This window comes from Spinacia oleracea, chromosome 3 (genome assembly GCF_020520425.1).
Source record: "Spinacia oleracea cultivar Varoflay chromosome 3, BTI_SOV_V1, whole genome shotgun sequence".
NCBI lineage: Eukaryota > Viridiplantae > Streptophyta > Magnoliopsida > Caryophyllales > Amaranthaceae > Spinacia > Spinacia oleracea.
The window spans coordinates 5,821,677-5,841,355 of NC_079489.1; the positions used below are offsets into that span (position 1 = coordinate 5,821,677).

Consider the following 19,679-nt stretch of genomic DNA (forward strand, 5'->3'; position numbering starts at 1 on the left):
AACAATGATATTGATGGGCAATAGTGGGAGTCACTCCACAAGTTCACATGTGGACAACATAGGCTTCCAACCATTTTTCTTATAGAATTATAAAATCAAAACTTATTCTTCTTAAAATAATAAGTGAAAATATATATAAACATAATGCACATTTCATCGTATAAAAAATATAAATAAAAATGCTTAGAACAACTTCAATGGTTAGCTACAAAGTTGTATAGCTAAATTTGTCACATCAAATTTATAACAACAATGTTTTTAAGCTACAAAGTTTCCCATTGATTGACTACAATACCTTATAATCCGTAGCTTTCTAAATTTTATATAGTTAATTTTTTTTTTCTTTTTTTTTTTACCTTTTTTCCCTTTTTTTTCTTCGGCTAACTGGTCATATGATCTACAATATCTTGATGCTTACGTAATTTTTGTATCAATAATTGACTACCCGCTTATATCTTTTAACTTTTTATAAACAGTTTTTTAATTTTTTTTACCACTGGAGTTGCTCTTATCAAAATCATTGACAAAAGTTTATACAACTAAGTACATATGTTATTTTAATATTATAAAAGAAAAACTGACGTGGCAAAACTCCATTGGATAGAGCCACTATTAAGTAGCAGAAGCAGCGGGGTAAGGAAATCCCGTGAGAAAGATAAATGCTTAACGGCAATCTCGCGGTTCGTCAGTTACTCTTCCTCATTTATACTCTCTCTTTTCTCTCTCCTCCCCTGTTTCCACACCCTACCACTTTCACATTTTTTCTTTGATCTTTCACAAAAATTAGCCAAAGATTAGATTTTACAAAAGAAAATAAAAATATGAAATGCAAAATGCATTATTAAATCAAAGTGATCTTACCCTTATTATAATATTATTATCATAAGGTATGTTTTTCATAATATTATCGATCGTAGTACTTCCTCTGTTCCCTTGAGTTCTACTCACTTTCTGTTTTCATTCGCCGAGTTTATATAAAGTTCATCTTTTAAAGATGGGGAAGAAAGGAGGAGGTTGGTTCTCTTCTGTGAAGAAGGCGTTCAAGTCTAAAGACTCCTCTGAGAAAAATAAGGTATGAAATTAATTAGGTAACCTACTAATAATAATCTTTAACTCTTTTAATATAAATTGTTGTTACAATGATAAAATTTTAGGGTACCACGTTAAAATGAGAATTTAATGAGTAAACCCTTCGGTATAGTCGTATAGACCATGAATGTTATTATTTTTGGTTAATATAAAATTGTACTATCCTTGTTTCAAAATAATTAGCACTCAAACACGTTTACACTAGTGTAATTTGCCATAACAATATACTCGTACTATAGGATATCTATGCATATCTTTGATAAATTGAGTTAAGGTTTCTCAATTCTTGATAAGATTTTTGGAACCTTTTCGAATATGTCTTGAGAATTTAAAAAAAAATTCCAACTTAATTAAGAAGTATTTTTGGAAAAATGCAACAATTAAGCTCGGGTGATTTAATATTCCTTTGAATAGTGAACAATTATTACTCTCTTAGTGTTATATTTACCATTAAATTTAGTTAGTAATTTAGAATTTATTAATTTATTTTATCTTAGCGTATCCTTAAATTTGGGATGAAAATCTTAATTAAATTATATATTTCCTTTAGAATTTAAAAAATGACACGAAATTCATGCTAATTGGATTAATTTCCTTAATTTCCAAGGGAAAATTTAATTGATCATCATTTCTTGACTTAAATGGCAAGTTGCTCTATTCATGAGTTTCAGCTTTTGCATAACTTTATGCTTTATTCATCTAACTAAAAACGTTAGGTAGCTATTGATGACCCCTTTTTATTGGGGAACCTAATTCATTTGGACCATGAATCCACATTGAAATTAATGGTCCCAAGTAATAATCACAAGTTGCAACTTAACGTACCCTTAGATAGAAAAATCCTTGGAGATTAAACCATCAACATCAACCTTAGTGATCATCATGTGTATTACCATTGTTAGATCTCCATCATCCAACTATTACATAAAGATATATATGTAATTACCCTTTTAATTTTATAGTTTGAGGCACTAGCTATACAATTACAAAAGAATTTGGGTAGAATTTGGGTAAGCGACAAACTAGTTATTGGTCTTGTGTGATGTTGTGGATATTTCCTTGTATCAGCTCGATAGGTTGATAAGAACTACTCATGTCGTCTCATGTAAATTATCTTCTTTTTCATTAGGTACGCCATGTGTATTATCATTGTTAGATCTCCATCATCCAACTATCACATAATTAAAGATATTTAATTATCCTTTTAATTTTATAGTTTGAGGTACTTGCTAGACAATTGCAAAAGATTTGAGATATATAGCGACAAACTAGTTATTTGTCTTGTGTGACACTGTGAATATTTAGTTATATCGACTCGCGATAAGCTGATAAGAACTACTCATGTAAATTATCCATTATCTCGTTAGGTAGTGGAAGATACTTTGAGGTATACGTTTTAGAAAGTAGTATTGTTTTTGAGGCTAATGTATTACTCCCTCCGTTCCTTAATACTCGACCCGTTTTGACTTTTTGCACTATTCACATAATTCACTTTGACCCTATTTTATTTATAGTATATAATACATTGTTGGTTTCCTCTTAATACATTGTTGGTATATAATACATTGTTGGTTTCCTCTTAATATATATTTTCAAAATATTAATATTTTTATAAGTTTTTATAATATGTAGTTAAAGAAATTGGTGGTCAAAGTTGTGCATTGACAAAAATGTTCGGTCAAAACAGGTCGAGTATTAAGAGACAGAGGGAGTAATGTATTATCACATTTGCTTTCTTTCTTGTGAAATGTGTAAGTTCAACCATTACAATGAAACAAGCAGAGTGTCAGTTTTAGAAAGTAATGTATTTCGTTTTGTTTATTGTTACATGGTCTTATGTCATTATTAATGTAACAATAGAAGGAGTCACACGAGTACGTGACACCACACATTTTTATGTAACAATATACGAAGTACTTCATAACATAGCAAGTTCATGAGGTAATTAATTAACGACCTTTGTACAATTTAACTTTCATTCATTGCCAAAGAAAGGGATGAAAGTACTACCAAGCTAGGAAAGTCACAAGAATAACTTGTGTAAGATGAATCATGAATAAGATAAGTCACGGCGTGCTGATATTTCATACACTTAATCAACAATTAATCAATATTTAACCAATAATGTCTAGATCTAGAGATATAATTGAATTGAAGGTTGTGTACGATAGGGTCCTAAAACAAAAAGTATAGACACATTTTTTCTTCTACTAAATTAACTCCTTTTTTTTTTTTTCCTTGTAGGTAAAAAGTAACCAAAAGTGGAACAATGATGCACTTGAGGTAGTGTCCGTGGAGCATTTTCCAACTGAAAGCTCACCGGATTACACCAACGATGAGAGTGGTCACAGTGGTGCAACGTCACCTTCAAGGGATGACCGGTCACACGCAGTAGCTGTTGCCGCTGCCACGGCAGCAGCAGCCGAGGCGGCTGTGGCAGCCGCTCAAGCAGCCGCTAAGGTTGTCCGGTTATCCGCTTATGGCCGTCAATCTAGAGATGAAAGAGCTGCCACTTTGATACAATCACATTATAGAGGATATTTGGTAAGTGCGCGAGTAACATTTGCCTACCTGATCAAATCTTGTCTACATCGTTTGACTTTTATGACTCCTATATTACTAAAGACTATGTCATGTTCATGCAATTCACCTTATTTTATACCGAAATTAGTTAAGAGTTTGTGAAGTAAGTTGGACGTGTGACTAATTATACTACTAATAGTATAATTTATGTGGGACTTGTTTTTATTTTTTAGTGTCATTTTGTAATTTTATGTCAAAATGCTTTCACGTGACAAATATGAAGCCATATAGGTAAGACAAACACTTCTATATAAATTATAATAATAACATCATAATAATTATAAATTGGTATGATGTTTGATAATAATAATAATAATTAATTAATTAGGTAAGATGTTTGATAATGATGGAGCAATAATAATAATCATTTGATCTAATAATTAATCAATTTGTTTTGAAGGCTCGAAGAGCTTTGCGTGCTTTAAAAGGGTTGGTAAGATTACAAGCATTAGTAAGGGGCCACAACGTACGGAAGCAATCTCAAATGACAATGAGGTGCATGCAAGCTCTAGTACGAGTCCAGGCCCGAGTTCGAGCCCGAAGGCTTCATTTTAACCATAATAATAATTTCAAAGATAATCGCGGTATTAATCACGTCACTAATGACGATGATTATGGTAAAAGAGGCGTTTTTAACGGGACGACGACATTGCACGATCAGCTAATCGCGTCGATTAAGAGTCCGACGAAGGTTAATTATAGTAATAATAATGGTGATGATTGGGATGGAAGACACCATAGTTATGAACAAGCTAGGGAGAGTTCTCAAAAGAAGCAAGATGCTGCCTTAAGGAGAGAGCGAGCTCTTGCTTATGCTTATAATTATCAGGTTGGTTAATTCAATTCTCACTTCATTTGTATTCTTGGTTTATAGGGTACGTTAAAAGTCTATATAAGTATGCATATGGTGTCACAAAAGATAATGAACGAGGGTTATAATAAAGGTAAATTTGTCTAAAACTACCTTGTAGAAAAATGTTGAAATTAATTACTTTATAAAAACTTTATGTCATAAAAAACTACCTTTGAACACATTATGATTGAATCATTAAGGGGTTGACTTTACTAGGTTTTATCTCACGTGGTATCTCGCGAAAATGGTAATTGAAATGCACGTGAGATGCATATGGTTAAGTCAACCACGACGTTTGGTCAACGCTCATATTTCAAGCAAAGGTTGTATGTTACAAACATAAATTTTTTATAAGGTAGTTTTTGCAAAAACACGATTTTATAAGATTTTTTTGACAAATGATTAATTATAGAATGTTTGCTTAAATTTGTGGAGTAATATTTAAGGTTTGTTCTCTTCGTCTGGTTTGGTTTGATTTTTCTTGTTTCTAGTTTGATACTCTGATCTCTCTGATTTTTCCTAGTTTAGTGTGGACTGAACGTTTATGTAATTGCTTTTGTTTCCCTGATCTAATTTTAACAAGAATAAGATGAAGATAACATATATAGCTCGTCACACAAAATTTGTTGAATATAAAATTTGTTTGAAGATAAAGAAAGTCATATCTCAAGTGCCGGTACCACAACCCATAACTTAACCAACTTAATTAGGGCAACAACAATAGAAGAAACTTCAATGAGGTTTGTTCGCATGTCACATCATCATTTACAAACCTTGATCGTAATGAACCTTCCACCAACAATAGATAAACATATACAAATGTTTATATGTGGGGCCTATTATCATTCATCTCGTTTATAACAAACAGAAAAAAAGTAAAAATTAATATGTTTTGCTTACATGGCAAAGACAAACCTCTAAAATGCAATACAAACCTGCTAGACAAACCTCTTATTATTTTTGCCCTTAAACAAGGTTATTGTTTAACATACTTCTGAATTTTTTGTTCGGAATGGCAGCAACAAAATCATCCAAGCTATCTAATGCAATCAAATCCTCCAATGAATGAAGCAATGTTCTCAGCTTATGCCAATGCAATGGACAAACCCCCGTGGGGATGGAACTGGCTTGAACGATGGATGGCCACCCAACAGCAACAGCAACAACAACAACAACAACAACAACAACAACAACGACAACAACATCAACCGGATCAAGCGTCTAAAATGAAATCGGGACCAAATGAGAGTACGTACGTGACAGCAGCCACTAGCACTGATAATATCTCCGAGAGAACTGTTGAGATGGACACGGTGGACCCGCCTCATCATAGGTAATCCTCATGCAATTCTAGCTCGACTTTAATAGAGGATATTAAGGGTATACTCGTAATTATACTACTGTACGATATTATTATATCGTACATTAGTACTATTAGAAAAGTGTATAGTATCTTCTATTAGACTTTGTCAAAACTTGGCTTGAGAGTTGAGACTTCAACTAGTACACCAACATTATACTCTATAGATTGGTTGTGGGCCAGATCTCGCGCTGAGCCCACATGATTTAGGCTTAAACGTGTCGAGCCCATATCAAACCCATTTGTCACGTGTAGAGTTGAATCGTGCCAAAAATTTCAAAAAGGCAGCTCAAGCCCGCGCGTGGGGCCAAACCAGGCATCCAGGCCCAAGCCTAATTTCACTAATTTTCACGTGCTTTATCGTTTTACGTCGTGTTTTGTTTTCCATGAAAAATGCGATCAAACCTTGTCCACGATTTCGTGCTTGTGTCTGGTAGTGCTTTTTTCGTATTGGGTCTATTCCGGCCCGGACCAGAGCCATTTTTACATATTTTGTTATCTTTACATAATGATTGTTTAATTTACTAAATGGGTAACCCGTATTAACAGGTCAGGAAGAGAGTCAAGGCAATCTAGTTTCGATGGAGTTCCGAGCTACATGGCCCCAACTCAATCCGCCAAAGCGAAGGTCCGAACCCAAGGCCCAACTAAACAACGAGCCCAATCTCCATCCCATTGGAACCATCCTTCCCCATTAGCCAGAAGGTCCCCACTTGGGCCCACTGGTGGAGACTCCTCTAGCTCTGGTGGTGGGTCAGTCCATTACCAATATGCATGTACTCCAAGCCCAATTAGTAATGGGGCTAGGGCCCAAGCTCGAAAGATTGCAGGTTATAGCCCAGATTCTACTGGTAGTAGTGATCGAATATTCAGCAATGGTTGGAGATAAATACATAATGTCATGTCTCAAGTGATTATTGTACTTTTCTTGAACTCAATTGTTATTGTTGTTACATAATTTATACAATAAAATTAAACAAATTGGAATAATGTGATTATCACTTTATTGAGGGTGCGCTAGAAGTTTGTAAAAAGTTTTAAGTGTACGTAGAATCTTTTACATTAAATGAAGGGAAAAAAAATTCGGAGTATATTAGGAGTCTCTTCGTGCGAGTGGATGAATGAGTTTGAGACAAATATTAGGAAATGTATGAATGAAAAGTTGTTGTTGTTTTTTTTTTTTTTTTTTTTTTTTTTTTTTTGTGGAATTGGTATGTTGTTTATGAGGTACTCCCTCCGTATTTTTTTTAAGAGATACACTTGGATGGGCACGGGTCTTAAGAAGAATAAAAGAAGTGGGGTTGAGATAGATATTTTAATAAATAAGTACAGTGGGGACCATGTCCTTTTGAACAAGTGGAGGTAAGAGTGGGGTGGGTGTAGTTGTAAAATTATTTTTTTAATTGGATGGTGGGCCATAAAGTGTAGTAGATATATTATTTAATTAGGTGGTGGGGTTGATAAGTTAAGAAAAATGGCAAGTGTATCTCTTAAAAAAATACGGCCGGAAAAGGCAAGTGTATCTCTTAAAAAAATACGGAGGGAGTATATCATTACCCTCCTAGACCATAATTGGTCTTTTTTACTCCCTCCGTCTCGGAATACTCGCACCGTTTTGGCCACTAATATCTTTAACTACATATTATACAATCTTATAAAATATTAATATTTTAAAAATATATATTAAGATGAAGTCAACAATATATTATATACTAATATTTGTTTGCATATTACTAGAAATAAAATAGAGTCAATATAAATTATCTAAATAGTGTAAAAAGTTAAAACGGTGTAAGTATTCCGGGATGGATGGAGTATTATTGTAGAAATATTATTAAATGTCAACAATAACAGAGAAAAAAGAGGAAGAATAGTTTGCAATGCTTACTTGCTTAGCAAATTGAGGTGAATTTGTCACGTGGCTTTGTAATTTCAAGCTGTAAATATTGTCAAGTTGTAGGTTTTAAGTAGATAAGATGACAAATTAGATTGAGATTCTACAAGTGAAAGATTGTTTTTCTTATTGAGGCACTTACTACTTTTAAAGGTTTGCAAAGTCATCCATGATAAAACAAGTTGAGACGTAACAAAATAAGAGAGACTATATGATATATTTGGAACTTAGATGCACAAAATTATTTTGAGTACAACGAATCAATGACTAAACGAAGGGTACAGTATAAAAACTAATGTCGCTGAAGAAAATTCGCCAAAAGGCAATGTGATCTGATTTTGCATGAATGCAATGGACACAATGACCATGCATGACTTAAATCTAACATGATTCCGCTTAAAATCGACTTATACCCCCTGATTTGATAGATCTAATGCATAAATGTAACCAGTGGACCGAGTTAAATCATGTCGAAATAAACGATGATATATTGAAATGTTCAAAGTTAAACCTAATAATTTCAGCTAGTTTAAAACAAACGGTAAATTTTAATAATTTGCGATAACTTGATAAGTAAATGTAAGATGGGTTCATCAATTTTTTTTTTTGGTACCACCAGGACATCAGGTAAAGATGGATGTGGGCCGACATGAAAAAAGCTCGATCCGACCTGAGCACGAAAAAAGCCCGGCCCGACATGGGCACGAAGTCGTGGGCCGTAAGCCTTAATTTTTTGGAAAAAGCACGACAAGACACGTCACGACTCGACGCAGCACGACAAAACAGATAAATTTAGTAAAATTAGCTTTAGACACAACTACCCGAAAACACATGGGCTCGGGCCGGCCTGTGCCTTATTTTTAACTTTTCGACCCGTCCCGGCTCAGCCCGTTACAAGGTGGCCATGTCATGGACCTAGCCCGGTTAGACCCACACCCTGTGGACGAAACCCGACCCGACCCACGACCATCTTTACCAACTGGCACCAGGTAAACATAGTACACCAAAAAAAGCCCGAAAGTGATGGGAGAAACTTAAAAATCTGTGCCATTCACCATCCCCAAGTCGGCAAAGTCCATCAGTGACACATACGGTCATGGTTTATTGGTTTTATTTTACACTAATTTTTATTTTTTTGTGCAGAAAAAATTAGTCACAAACCGGTCTTTATGCCTTTCACAAGAACCGCCCTTAAATATCTGATCTTTACTGAAAAAAAACAACCACTCTAGAAATAGGTTCAATCACATAAATTTTACATTCTTTTCTTTGTTTTGATCACTGATTTTTTTCAGGCCATTTCTCTCATTCTTGTTACAATGGAGTCGCTATCACTCCAATCTTTCCACGTTAAAGGCCTCAATTACCGCTCTAAATTCAATTTAGCAAACAACCCATCAGAATTTAGAGCAATTAATCAGGTGGGTTTTGATCATTTTTTGAGACAAAGGTGTAAAAGATTGTGTTTTTCAGTGAGATGTCAGTCATTTTCTGGTAAAAATGAAGGTGGGGTTTCGAGTTCTGCAGATGGTTCTTCATCTGCCATTGAAGAACAAAGAAATGAAGGGCATTTCGGTCAATTGATCGGTCCTGTGAAGGATGCTTCTGGCTCCATTGTTAGTTTTAACCTATATTCTCAATCTGGTTTGTACCCATTTCTTCTCGTTAGTGTAATCCCCTTTGCATTTTTATTTTTACCAATTCATGAATTTTACAAAATTATATGATTAGATTGTGTGATTAATTGATAATCTGGCTTTGAAGTGTACTTTGCTTGCTATGTGGGGAAGTTTGCACTTTTAGATCTTAATTAATTAATGAATTGTTGGGATGCTAAATGAATTGTGTGGTCAGTGACTCACTGACTCAGTGGTGGTGTAATTTGAAGGGCAGAAATGTCATTGATCTCAATGAACCATGTGGAAGAAATTTGCTATTTTTGGCAATTATGTGTTCCTTGTCATCAGTGACAGAGAAATGAGTAGTTTTGAATTTTTGATAAGTGATAAAGCAATCTTAATTCAGTTCTTTGTAATTAGCTATTTGTTCAGATTATGTGGTGGTTGGAGTGATGGAGTTTGGAGAAGGAATGCTCCTCAACTTGATCAATGTGAGGCTAGCTATCACTGTGTTAAGCGATCATGTGGTATGGGTCACAACATGTTATTCAATTGCCTAGAATTTGCAGTTTCGAGGTATAAGGAAACGATAATATTAAGAAATTTCTAATAATGTTCTTGGCTATGAAGGTTCTTACTTTCCGTTTGATGGAATGCCATGTTATGTTCGGTAGTATCTACATGTTCCTTTAACTAATTGAATTGAAATCATGTTTTCCAATTTTGATGGGGTTTAGTACTTTAGTACTTAGTTTAATGGGTTTGTTTTCTGAAGATATGAAACCTATTTGGAGTTGTGGATAATGTCACAAATGAGATTGTAAGTACTTTAGTACTTAATGTTGTTTGCTTTCTTATGTTTGATGTTCAATTTTATTATCATGGATTAAAACTGATCACATTTTGAAATTTGAAATATGCATTTCAAAACTAAACTGCGAACACAGGCGATGGTAAATCAAATGTTTTCTTGGACTTGGAAAAACCAAATGAAAATGACAAGGAGGAGAAAATTTCTTCCGGATCACCTTCTAGTTTCGTTTTTGAACGAGGAGTAATAAAAGAAAGCGAGGTTGAAAAGATACTGGAAGAAACTATTGTTGAAGGGGAGGACAAAACCGTTGCAAAATCAAAGTTAAGTGTTGTCTTCGTCACTGCGGAAGCAGCACCATATTCCAAGACAGGGGGTTTAGGAGATGTTTGTGGTTCTTTGCCTATAGCTTTAGCTGAGCGTGGGCATCGCGTGATGGTAATTGCTCCTAGATATATACATGGAACTGCTGCAGATAAGGTTTATGCTGGTGCATTTGATGCAAATTGTCGCATCAAGGTCAATTGTTTTGGAGGAGAACAAGAAGTTGCCTTTTTCCACCAGTATAGGGATGGTGTTGATTGGGTAAGAAAATAAATACTGCTTCTTGCTTGTCTTTCTAACTTCTATGGAATTTTGTATAGAACTTATTTTTTATATTGCATTTATAGCAACTTCAATTCCCCGATACAGGTCTTCGTCGATCATCCTTCATATCATCGGCCTGGAAATCCATATGGTGACTCCTTTGGTGCTTTCGGTGACAATCAGGTACATGAAATTATGAATCAATTCATGGATATAAAATCTCTTTTTTCTTCCACGTGATTTGGGACAGTTACAATTATGCAAATATTCTACAATTCAATTAATTTGAGTTGATTTGGTTGACAAGAATAACAAATCTCATTTTTTGTTGAACAGTTTCGCTTCACTTTACTTTGTCATGCGGCATGTGAGGCTCCTCTTGTCCTTCCATTAGGAGGGTACACTTATGGGGAAAAGTGCTTGTTTCTCGTTAACGATTGGCATGCAGGTCTTGTTCCAGTGTATGTATTTTTCTTGTCACTTTTATACATATTTATGTATAGAGACTCTAATTACATGAGTATGTGTTTTGGAGTAATTATTAATGTGAATGAAATAATGCCATTTGACACTAAGCGTTGTAGTTCCAGTTAGCTAACGGGCATAAGAGTACGATTCAAAAAACTTTATACTAATATGGCGAGAGATTTTTATATTATAGAGATTTTCTGATATTCCGGAGTGAAAGGTGTGTCTTCTTCTAATCAAAAGAGTTGTAGAGTAGCACATTATGGTCAATGACGGATTTGGCATATGCTTGTATTTTCTTAATATTTTGGGTTGGAAAATATGTGTTGAATGCTGTAGTGAGTATTGATATTTTGGAGAGGAATACATGAAGTTCTTTGTTTAAATAGTTCTTGTTTTTAACTTTTTATTGGCCATTGCATTTCTTTGCTCATACAAGTAGTAGCTTTATAGGAGTAGTACGTTGGTGATTCTACCTCAACTAACTCAAGTCTCTAAATTAATCTTCTCCTTTCTTCACTTAGTTTGGTCATAGCTAGATTTCTCTACATTATTCTAGATTATATTAGATATTTGGTAGATATTTTGTTTTTGACACCCCCTTAATGTGACAAATTAAACTCCAAGCTATTTCTGGTTTGTAGAAGAGATTTTTTTTTCTTTTTGATTTGAAGCAGCCTATTCTGAAAATGTGATTACTGAAGTCATATAGTTACCGGATGGAGTACTTTATTGTTACCAGGGAACCTTATTCTAGATAGTTTTGAGGTATAAAAAGTTTGTTAATCAATTTCAATGAATGGTGTTTGTTCAACGGACTACCATATATTATTATTGCTTGTCAATTTCTGATATTTATTCATGATGGGCAACAAATAGATTTATTATGTCTGTTGTTTTTGTAGACTTCTTGCAGCTAACTATCGCCCTTATGGAGTTTACAAGGATGCACGCAGCATACTTGTTATACACAACCTTTCTCATCAAGTAGGTGGCTATTCTATAGTTAACGTTGTTCAAAATTATGCTCTTAAGTCCTATGATTATGTGAGTGACTTCATTAGATTGTACTGCTGCAGTGCTGCGACTTGCTAAATATAGTGCCTCGTTAGATAATGAAGTAATTTGGAATCTAAATTTGTGCATTTCCCAAATGTAATGAAGATAATAAACTACATCTCTACAACCGGCTAAGTTTGGTCACCTTTTAGATTTATTATCTCCGTAACTCCAACTTGTCCAGCATACACTTGATGCAACACTATCTTTATTATGTCTCTAAAAATACTTTTGATTTCAAACACACGTTAAATTAGAGGACATTTAATACATCCGAGAGAGTAGAAAATTATGTGATCTGATGTATGTCTTTACTCTTTATGACATGCTTGGATTGTGGGTAATGCATTAAGGGGTAATAATAGTCAAACTAATAAAAATTACGGAGTAAGTTGATTCGGGGTGATTATAAGGGGATGAAGTCGTGGTAAAGAGAACAAGCTATTATTGGGTAGAAGAAAAAGAAAAGGAGGGGAAATAGTTAAACTCGTAATGGGTTTAATTATTACCCACATTCCCACTAGGGTGATTATTACCCTCATTTGGGGTAATAGATTCCCCCTTCCTCCCTTCTCCTCACAACACCACCACTTCTCATTATAACACCACCACATCAACCTCGTTGCAACCACCTTTAATTGCCTTTATTTTCCTTTTATTACAGTTGTTTAGAGTAATAAAGAAACAATTGGACAAATACTGATGTATAATTTTTATATTCCTTTTTTGCAAGGGTGTGGAGCCTGCAGTAACGTACGATAATTTAGGACTTCCTCCACAATGGTATGGACCACTAGAATGGGTGTTTCCAGAGTGGGCAAGAGCACATGAGCTTGACAAAGGTGAAGCAGTCAATATTTTAAAGGGAGCCGTTGTAACAGCTGATAGAATACTTACAGTTAGCCAGGTAATGTTTCCTCAATACACTACTCAGAATGTTAATTTGTTTCTTTCAACATGCAAGTAGAAAATGGGAATGGTTAATAAATCTATCCAATTGTAATGCTCTGTAAATGGTAACAGGGATATTCATGGGAAATAACAACTGTGGAGGGCGGCTATGGTTTGCATGAATTACTAACCAGCAGGAAGTTCGTAATAAATGGTGGAGTATTTCTTTAGTTTCTATACCATGCTCAGCTTTTCCGTTCATGTACCGATATGTATAAAGTTATTTGGTGATTAAAACTCTTGATTTTTATTTTTATTTTGGGACAGGGATTATAAATGGAATCAATGTTTCTGAGTGGGATCCATCGAATGATGCACATATTGCAGCCCCTTACTCTATTGATGATCTCTCCGGAAAGGTATCGTAGACTTTTGTTTTCTGGTAATATTAAGGGTTTTTTATTTCTTTGAAAAACTAAATCTTGTAGCTAAGAATTTGGATAGTGTATATCTCAATCTCACCATCCTTTTTGTTTACTTGGCGTGAATTTTCAGGCTGAATGCAAGGCTGCCTTACAGAAAGAGCTCGGTCTTCCTGTTAAACCTGATTGCCCATTGGTGTGATATTGATCGTCACTTCTACTTTTGACTGTTTAATGTACTTTTTTTTTTTAAAAAAAAAAAAAAACTCTAACTCGGTCTTTTACAGATTGGTTTTATTGGGAGGCTAGACTACCAGAAAGGTATCGATATAATTCAGGCAGCAATGCCAGAGCTTTTGGGAGATGATGTGCAATTTGTAAGTAGAATTTCATGACTTCAAATCTTTTTTTTTAAGAAAATGGAACAGAGGTGGGAGGGGACTCTTGCCAAACTGGCATCTTAAGAGCGCGTTTCTCTGATCTCAATCATGTACATGATTTAGCGCCTAAGTTTGCCATGGAAGGCTGTTCTCTTTTTATGTTTAATAAATTACTCCGTAATAAATAAGGAAAATCTCAGAAAGCAGTCACAAAATTACCCTTTCCTTCCCATTTTCTCTTTATCATTTCACTTCAATAGGGTTATGTATGGAAATTGAATGATAAATTTATTTCTATTCTAGGAAAGGTGACAACCTTTTTCAGACATACCAAAATAGTATACGTGAACATGACTATTATTTCCATGCGGAGAGAGTTACTAAATGTTGATTTACATAATAACATAAATAAGCAGCTGTGTTGTTGGAAGTTCTCCAAGATGGAAATTACAAGCAAACCTCCCCATATTTCCTATTAGACTTTTGAAAACTAGTTTGGAATTGTGTTTTTTCCTTGGAAAATCATTTACACTGAAAACGTTTTACAACCAAACCAAACGGAGCCTTAGGTGTTTTTAGTGATGTGATGGTTACACTACTGCGACAAGTCGACAACTGTTATATAACTGTGCTCATCTGCACCAGGTTATGTTAGGGACAGGGGTTGCTAAGTACGAGAGTTGGATGAGAGAAACAGAAGCGAGATACAAAGACAAGTTTCGTGGTTGGGTTGGATTTAGTGTCCCTATTTCGCACCGAATAACTGCAGGGTAAAGTGAATGAAAATCTCAGCTTTACTTTACTAGACGTGCTCAGAAATATTATGTTTGCTAACAATGGTGCCGTGAAACAGATGTGACATCCTTTTGATGCCATCAAGATTTGAACCATGTGGATTAAACCAGCTTTATGCAATGAGATATGGAACAATACCAGTAGTTCACTCCACTGGAGGGCTTCGAGTGAGTATTAAGCAAGCTTTTCCATCTTTTTTGCTCATCAATATTAATATCATTATTAATTGCATGTTTTGCATGCAATTCAGGATACTGTTGAAACTTACAATCCATACGCAGTTGGACCTGATGGTAGTGGTACTGGTACCGGGTATGTATTTCTTGAGGAATGTTTCCTGTATAACACCTCTTCTTTGTTCGTTAGTATTTTTTTCGTTTAAAGGAATTAACTTTCCCTTGCATTATTTTGTTTTATGTAATTGACAGGTGGGGATTTGCTCCGTTGGCTAAGGACAGTATGTTGTCGGTGAGTTCTATTCTTTTGTTCTCGTTCTTTTTTCTTCTTTATTTTCTTTTGATGTAGAATCTTGACTATCCATTTGAAGTATAGATCTCTCTGTTTCATAGAATCCAGTTCCCGTACCAGTCGGAATTAAAGAATCGAAAAATAAAATTTGCTCTTGACTAATACATACGTAGTATTATTTTAAATGGTAATGAGAAGATTATTGACATTGCTAATTCTGTCATCCTGCCTTAATTAGGCAAGGGAAAGTGATAAAGAACTGGCTTTGTAAGTTATAAGTCTTATTCTTCTAGAAGCAGGTCTTGCATACATACAATGGGTGTATGGTTGAAATGGGGGTACATGAGAAACTCCTAATTGATATCAGAGATCGTCCAGATCCATAAATTAATCCAATTGTACTTGGTGGTGGTCTATGTTACTCGGACTTTGGTACCTATGTCGGACACGGATACATGTACGAGTGTCCGACTCGGCTATTATGGGGAAAACATTCATGATTTTTGTCCAAAATGAAGTGTCTGGTGTCCATACCCATGTAAGAGTGTCGAGGATCTGACACGGGTACTAGAGGTAAAATGAAGAGTTCGAGTAACATAGGTGGTGGTATTTTGGGTGTGCGGTAGTACAATTCAGTACATAGTTTAGGTAGTGCCTCAGGCCTTGTTTTCTTCACCTGATCAGATCTGGTCTTTTCTAGTTTCTGGTGTGCTCTGGTCTGAATATTTTTTGCTTTTTTTGGTCCGATTAGTTTGATTTTTGTAGTCTGATCCAATAAGCAATAAGAATAAGATAATTATGTGTCTAGTGTGTGGTAGTATTTCAAATGTCTCGAGTACACTACGGGCTTGCGCTGGTCGGGATCAGCAAAAAATCGTCGACCCCTAGGATCAACTTACCAGCCCAACGATCTTATACTAGATTTACGTAAATTCTATTCGTTCCATGATTTCCTTCCCTCGGTTTTTAATGCGAACTTTGTTTGGCAGGCCCTGAGGAATGGTCTGAAAACATACAGAGAATACAAGGGATCATGGTTAGGGTTGATGAAGAGAGGCATGCAACAGGACTTCACATGGGACAGTGCTGCTGCTCATTACGAGCAAGTGTTTGAATGGGCATTCACCGATCCTCCATATTGCTGAGATTAAGTCAGAAAATCCCGACATAAACAAAATTTAAAAGCAAGGACAGATGGAGCATGGAAGCTCGCTGCCAAAAGGTACTAATAAACATACCGAGAAATCTTCCATTTGGTCTGTCTGCTGATGAAGTTGAAACAAACCCGATTACTATTACTTGAAATCAGCAACGCAGATTCGGGTTCCTTTCTTCCTTGTACTCTTTGTCATTTTTGTAGATTGGTTATTTGTGTTTGTTTAAGCAAGAGTATCTTGATCTGGGTTTAAGCAGACATAGTTTATGCTCTTTTTAATGTATGTAATGAGAATTTCTCTTGTAAAGTAGTATTAATAACATAGATTTAATTCGTGAAGCTATCGTGAATGATAATAAATTAAAACGAGCATAATACAGCTTCGATTCATTGATCCCAAAGACTGGAAAATGAGAGTGATGGTTCGTTAGGTTATTACTTCCTCCGTCCCATAATATAGGGTATGTTTTCCATTTTGGGTGTCCAATAATGTTTGATTTGCCGATTTTGCATTATTTTGTTTTCAAAAGGGTATACGATGTTTCATGTTTGTTTTCTACACCATAGTTTAGGTACTTCGTGTACATGATGACACAAACTACTTCAAAATTTTAGTTAGCTGATACTTGTGCAGTTGTACACTTGTACAGTTGTACTCCCTTGGACTTAATGTCTCATGTAGGTTAATTTAGATGGTGAACAAAGGTGTTTAGTGAGCATTGTGCATTCAGAGAAACACGTACTTGCTCGATTCATGGCTGTAACTCAACCTCAAAGAATAATAGAGTGATTTTTGGAGAAATAATAGAAAACAAAGTGATTGAACTAAGATCTTTGTTCTCTTCTATTACGAAGATCGCTTGGAAGTGAAATTTATCCGGGAGATGCTATGAGTTCATTTAAATTTAGTTGGATTCAAATTTGTCATACCAAGAAAGTTTAAGTGTACTAGAGTAATGTACTCAACAAGAATTTGATAATCTTGTACCATGGGGCGATAAAGACATTTTCTGGTTTGTGTATTATACATAGTACATATCAAAGTTCAATCAATAAATTATGAAGTATGTAGTACATTATAGTCTTATAACTTTAGTGTGATTAATAATTATGTTGATATAATTTGAACTTGTAACGTGATACTCCGTGACATTGTTTCAATCTCACTAGGGGAAATCTTCACAAATTAAGACAGTAGACAGGAGGGATGCTACATCGCTGGTAACCAGCGACACAATTACCCCATACCCGGGGTAAAATTGTAATTTCCGCTCAAGAGTTGAAAAGTCAAACATAGTATTACGTATGGGCAACAATGACAGTATATTAATACAACAATGACAATATTTATGCAAACAATGACAATACTTATATAACACTTGTATACATACTTTTGCTCATTCATTTAATATGCAACACTTTTATACATTCATTTAAGTTGTCTCTTTACTTTTTATATTTCATTACAGTTGTATACATAATTTTCTTTTTTTGGGTGATTGTGACAGTATTTTAATACAACAATGACAGTATATATACAACAATGACATAACTTATATTATCAATGACAGTATATACCAAGTTAGCAACACTTTTACACATTTATTTAAAGGTGGGCCATATTTACAATTTTTTTTTTTTTAAAATGGGTATGGGGTAATTATATCGCTGGTAAGCCTCCCTCTGGTAGACAGCCATGTCCTATGTTTGATGAATCATTATGGTAATATTTGTATCTCTTGCTAAGACCATTTTTATTGTCAAAAATACCCAATTTATTCATCCCACCTTCACTTCCACCTCTGATGGATCTGTTGGTAAAATAGTTGTTTGATACCAAGAAATATAATCTGTAATAGATAAAAAGAGGATGTTACTTAATGGTAGACTAATCACTCATACGGAAAACACTGCACCCGTGGTATGGAGGCCATTGTCTAATACAGAGTAAGCAAATTTCACCTTCCTACCGGTGCAACTTACAATGACAAACGTTCCCCAACGTTAACACATCACCATAGGATTCCACTCCTGAGAAGTGTAGACGTAATCAATAAATCTTAGGGTTGTCAAAAACTAATCCGATCCAACCGATTTCTGACAAAAATGGAAGTGATCCGGGAAAAAAATTTCATACATTCAATCCGCATAAGCACAATAACCCCACACAACAATGCGATCATACCCGAACCAATTATACACGGCCCGTAACCGATGGATGACCCGATTCACCCCCTAATAATCATCTTGACTCCGGCCCGAAACCCAACTTGACCCGGGCCGAAAAATAGTGGGTATTTGGCTGAATTTGTAGGCTTGTTTTCCAAAATTGGGTCGGCCCGGAAATGTTGGTTGCAAATAGCGGGGTTCTGGGTACAAAACCGGCCCAAAGCTTACCCGAAATGATGAGCTCATTTTTTTGGTCGCCGGGCCTCGCGGCTGGCCTGAACCCAACCCGACCCGTCTTTAGATAAGTTCTAGAGAAGTGTAAACTGTTGCCAAAAAAATAAGGTTCTAGCAATGGCATGGCATAACAAACACCCCCAACATGATTTATACAATTATACATGAATCAAATGTCAAATTAACAACATAACAAAACCACAATTCAAATGTCAAATTGACATAACAAAACCAATGTTACATCAAAGTCATATGAAGGGCAAGGCAAGGGAGGGAAAAGAGGGAGACAAATGATACACATAGAAATTACAAGACTATATTATAAAAAATAAAAGTAAAAATAAAAAGCAATAATAATAATAATAATATTACTAAGCTCGTTTGACAGGATCGAAGTTGGACACAGCAACAACAGCCCCAACAATAGCAGTAAGCACAACACCACCAGCTGCAATACTGAACAAGAAGTTCTTCAACGAAGGTGCCAACTCCGCCGCTTCGGCAACATCTGGAACCATCATCGACGCCGTGAGTGCCGCCGCAGTAAGTCCAGTAACAGCCTTCTCCTTCAATGATGCTTGGACTTTAAGGCCCATTGCTCTGGGCTTCTGGCCCATTAATGTAGCCCTTTGTGGTTTAACAACGGGTAATGGGCTAAAGAAGGTAGTCTTGGTTGTTGTTGTTGTGATTGGAGTTGCCATTGAAACTGCTGAAATTGAAGCCATTGTTGATTATTCTTCTTCTCCCTTTTCTTTTTTTTCTTTTTTGTTTTTCTGGGATTATGGGAAAAGTGATGAAGGGTTTGTAAGGTGTGAGGGTGTTTAGAACGAATGGTAGGAG

The 19,679-nt window shown here is 35.3% G+C and overlaps 3 protein-coding genes across 4 annotated transcripts; 2 read left to right on the forward strand and 1 right to left on the reverse strand.

The window, feature by feature from the left end:
- Positions 1–643: 643 nt before the first annotated feature.
- Positions 644–6,976, forward strand: LOC110783119 (protein IQ-DOMAIN 21). Of its 2 annotated transcripts, XM_056838451.1 has the most exons (6): positions 644–887; positions 981–1,072; positions 3,334–3,633; positions 4,073–4,501; positions 5,545–5,858; positions 6,435–6,976. In XM_056838451.1, the coding sequence occupies exons 2-6, from the start codon at positions 995–997 to the stop codon at positions 6,772–6,774; spliced, it is 1,461 nt and encodes a 486-aa protein (XP_056694429.1). In that variant the 5' UTR covers positions 644–887; positions 981–994; the 3' UTR covers positions 6,775–6,976. The 2 variants fall into 2 exon arrangements, with proteins under 2 accessions (XP_056694429.1, XP_021843114.2); XM_021987422.2 differs by having other exon boundaries at positions 644–1,072.
- Positions 6,977–8,921: 1,945 nt separating this feature from the next.
- Positions 8,922–16,837, forward strand: LOC110783120 (starch synthase 1, chloroplastic/amyloplastic). The gene is made up of 15 exons (XM_021987423.2): positions 8,922–9,423; positions 10,346–10,794; positions 10,903–10,980; positions 11,134–11,258; positions 12,171–12,252; positions 13,058–13,231; positions 13,348–13,429; positions 13,543–13,634; positions 13,771–13,833; positions 13,925–14,014; positions 14,663–14,787; positions 14,871–14,979; positions 15,063–15,124; positions 15,241–15,280; positions 16,270–16,837. The coding sequence occupies exons 1-15, from the start codon at positions 9,099–9,101 to the stop codon at positions 16,423–16,425; spliced, it is 2,052 nt and encodes a 683-aa protein (XP_021843115.1). The 5' UTR covers positions 8,922–9,098; the 3' UTR covers positions 16,426–16,837.
- Positions 16,838–19,034: 2,197 nt separating this feature from the next.
- On the reverse strand, positions 19,035–19,679 carry LOC110783121 (uncharacterized). Its single transcript, XM_021987424.2, has one exon. The coding sequence runs from the start codon at positions 19,562–19,564 to the stop codon at positions 19,211–19,213; it is 354 nt and encodes a 117-aa protein (XP_021843116.2). The 5' UTR covers positions 19,565–19,679; the 3' UTR covers positions 19,035–19,210.

Bases quoted from the DNA above. Each gene is read 5' to 3' on its own strand.
- LOC110783119 (XM_021987422.2), top strand. From the start codon at position 995: ATGGGGAAGAAAGGAGGAGGTTGGTTCTCTTCTGTGAAGAAGGCGTTC. The intron at 1,073-3,333 runs GTATGAAATTAA...TTTTCCTTGTAG, and splicing joins ACTCCTCTGAGAAAAATAAG to GTAAAAAGTAACCAAAAGTG. The intron at 4,502-5,544 runs GTTGGTTAATTC...TCGGAATGGCAG, and splicing joins CTTATGCTTATAATTATCAG to CAACAAAATCATCCAAGCTA.
- LOC110783120 (XM_021987423.2), top strand. From the start codon at position 9,099: ATGGAGTCGCTATCACTCCAATCTTTCCACGTTAAAGGCCTCAATTAC. The intron at 12,253-13,057 runs GTAGGTGGCTAT...CTTTTTTGCAAG, and splicing joins TACACAACCTTTCTCATCAA to GGTGTGGAGCCTGCAGTAAC. The intron at 13,430-13,542 runs GTGGAGTATTTC...ATTTTGGGACAG, and splicing joins CAGGAAGTTCGTAATAAATG to GGATTATAAATGGAATCAAT.
- LOC110783121 (XM_021987424.2), bottom strand. From the start codon at position 19,564: ATGGCTTCAATTTCAGCAGTTTCAATGGCAACTCCAATCACAACAACA.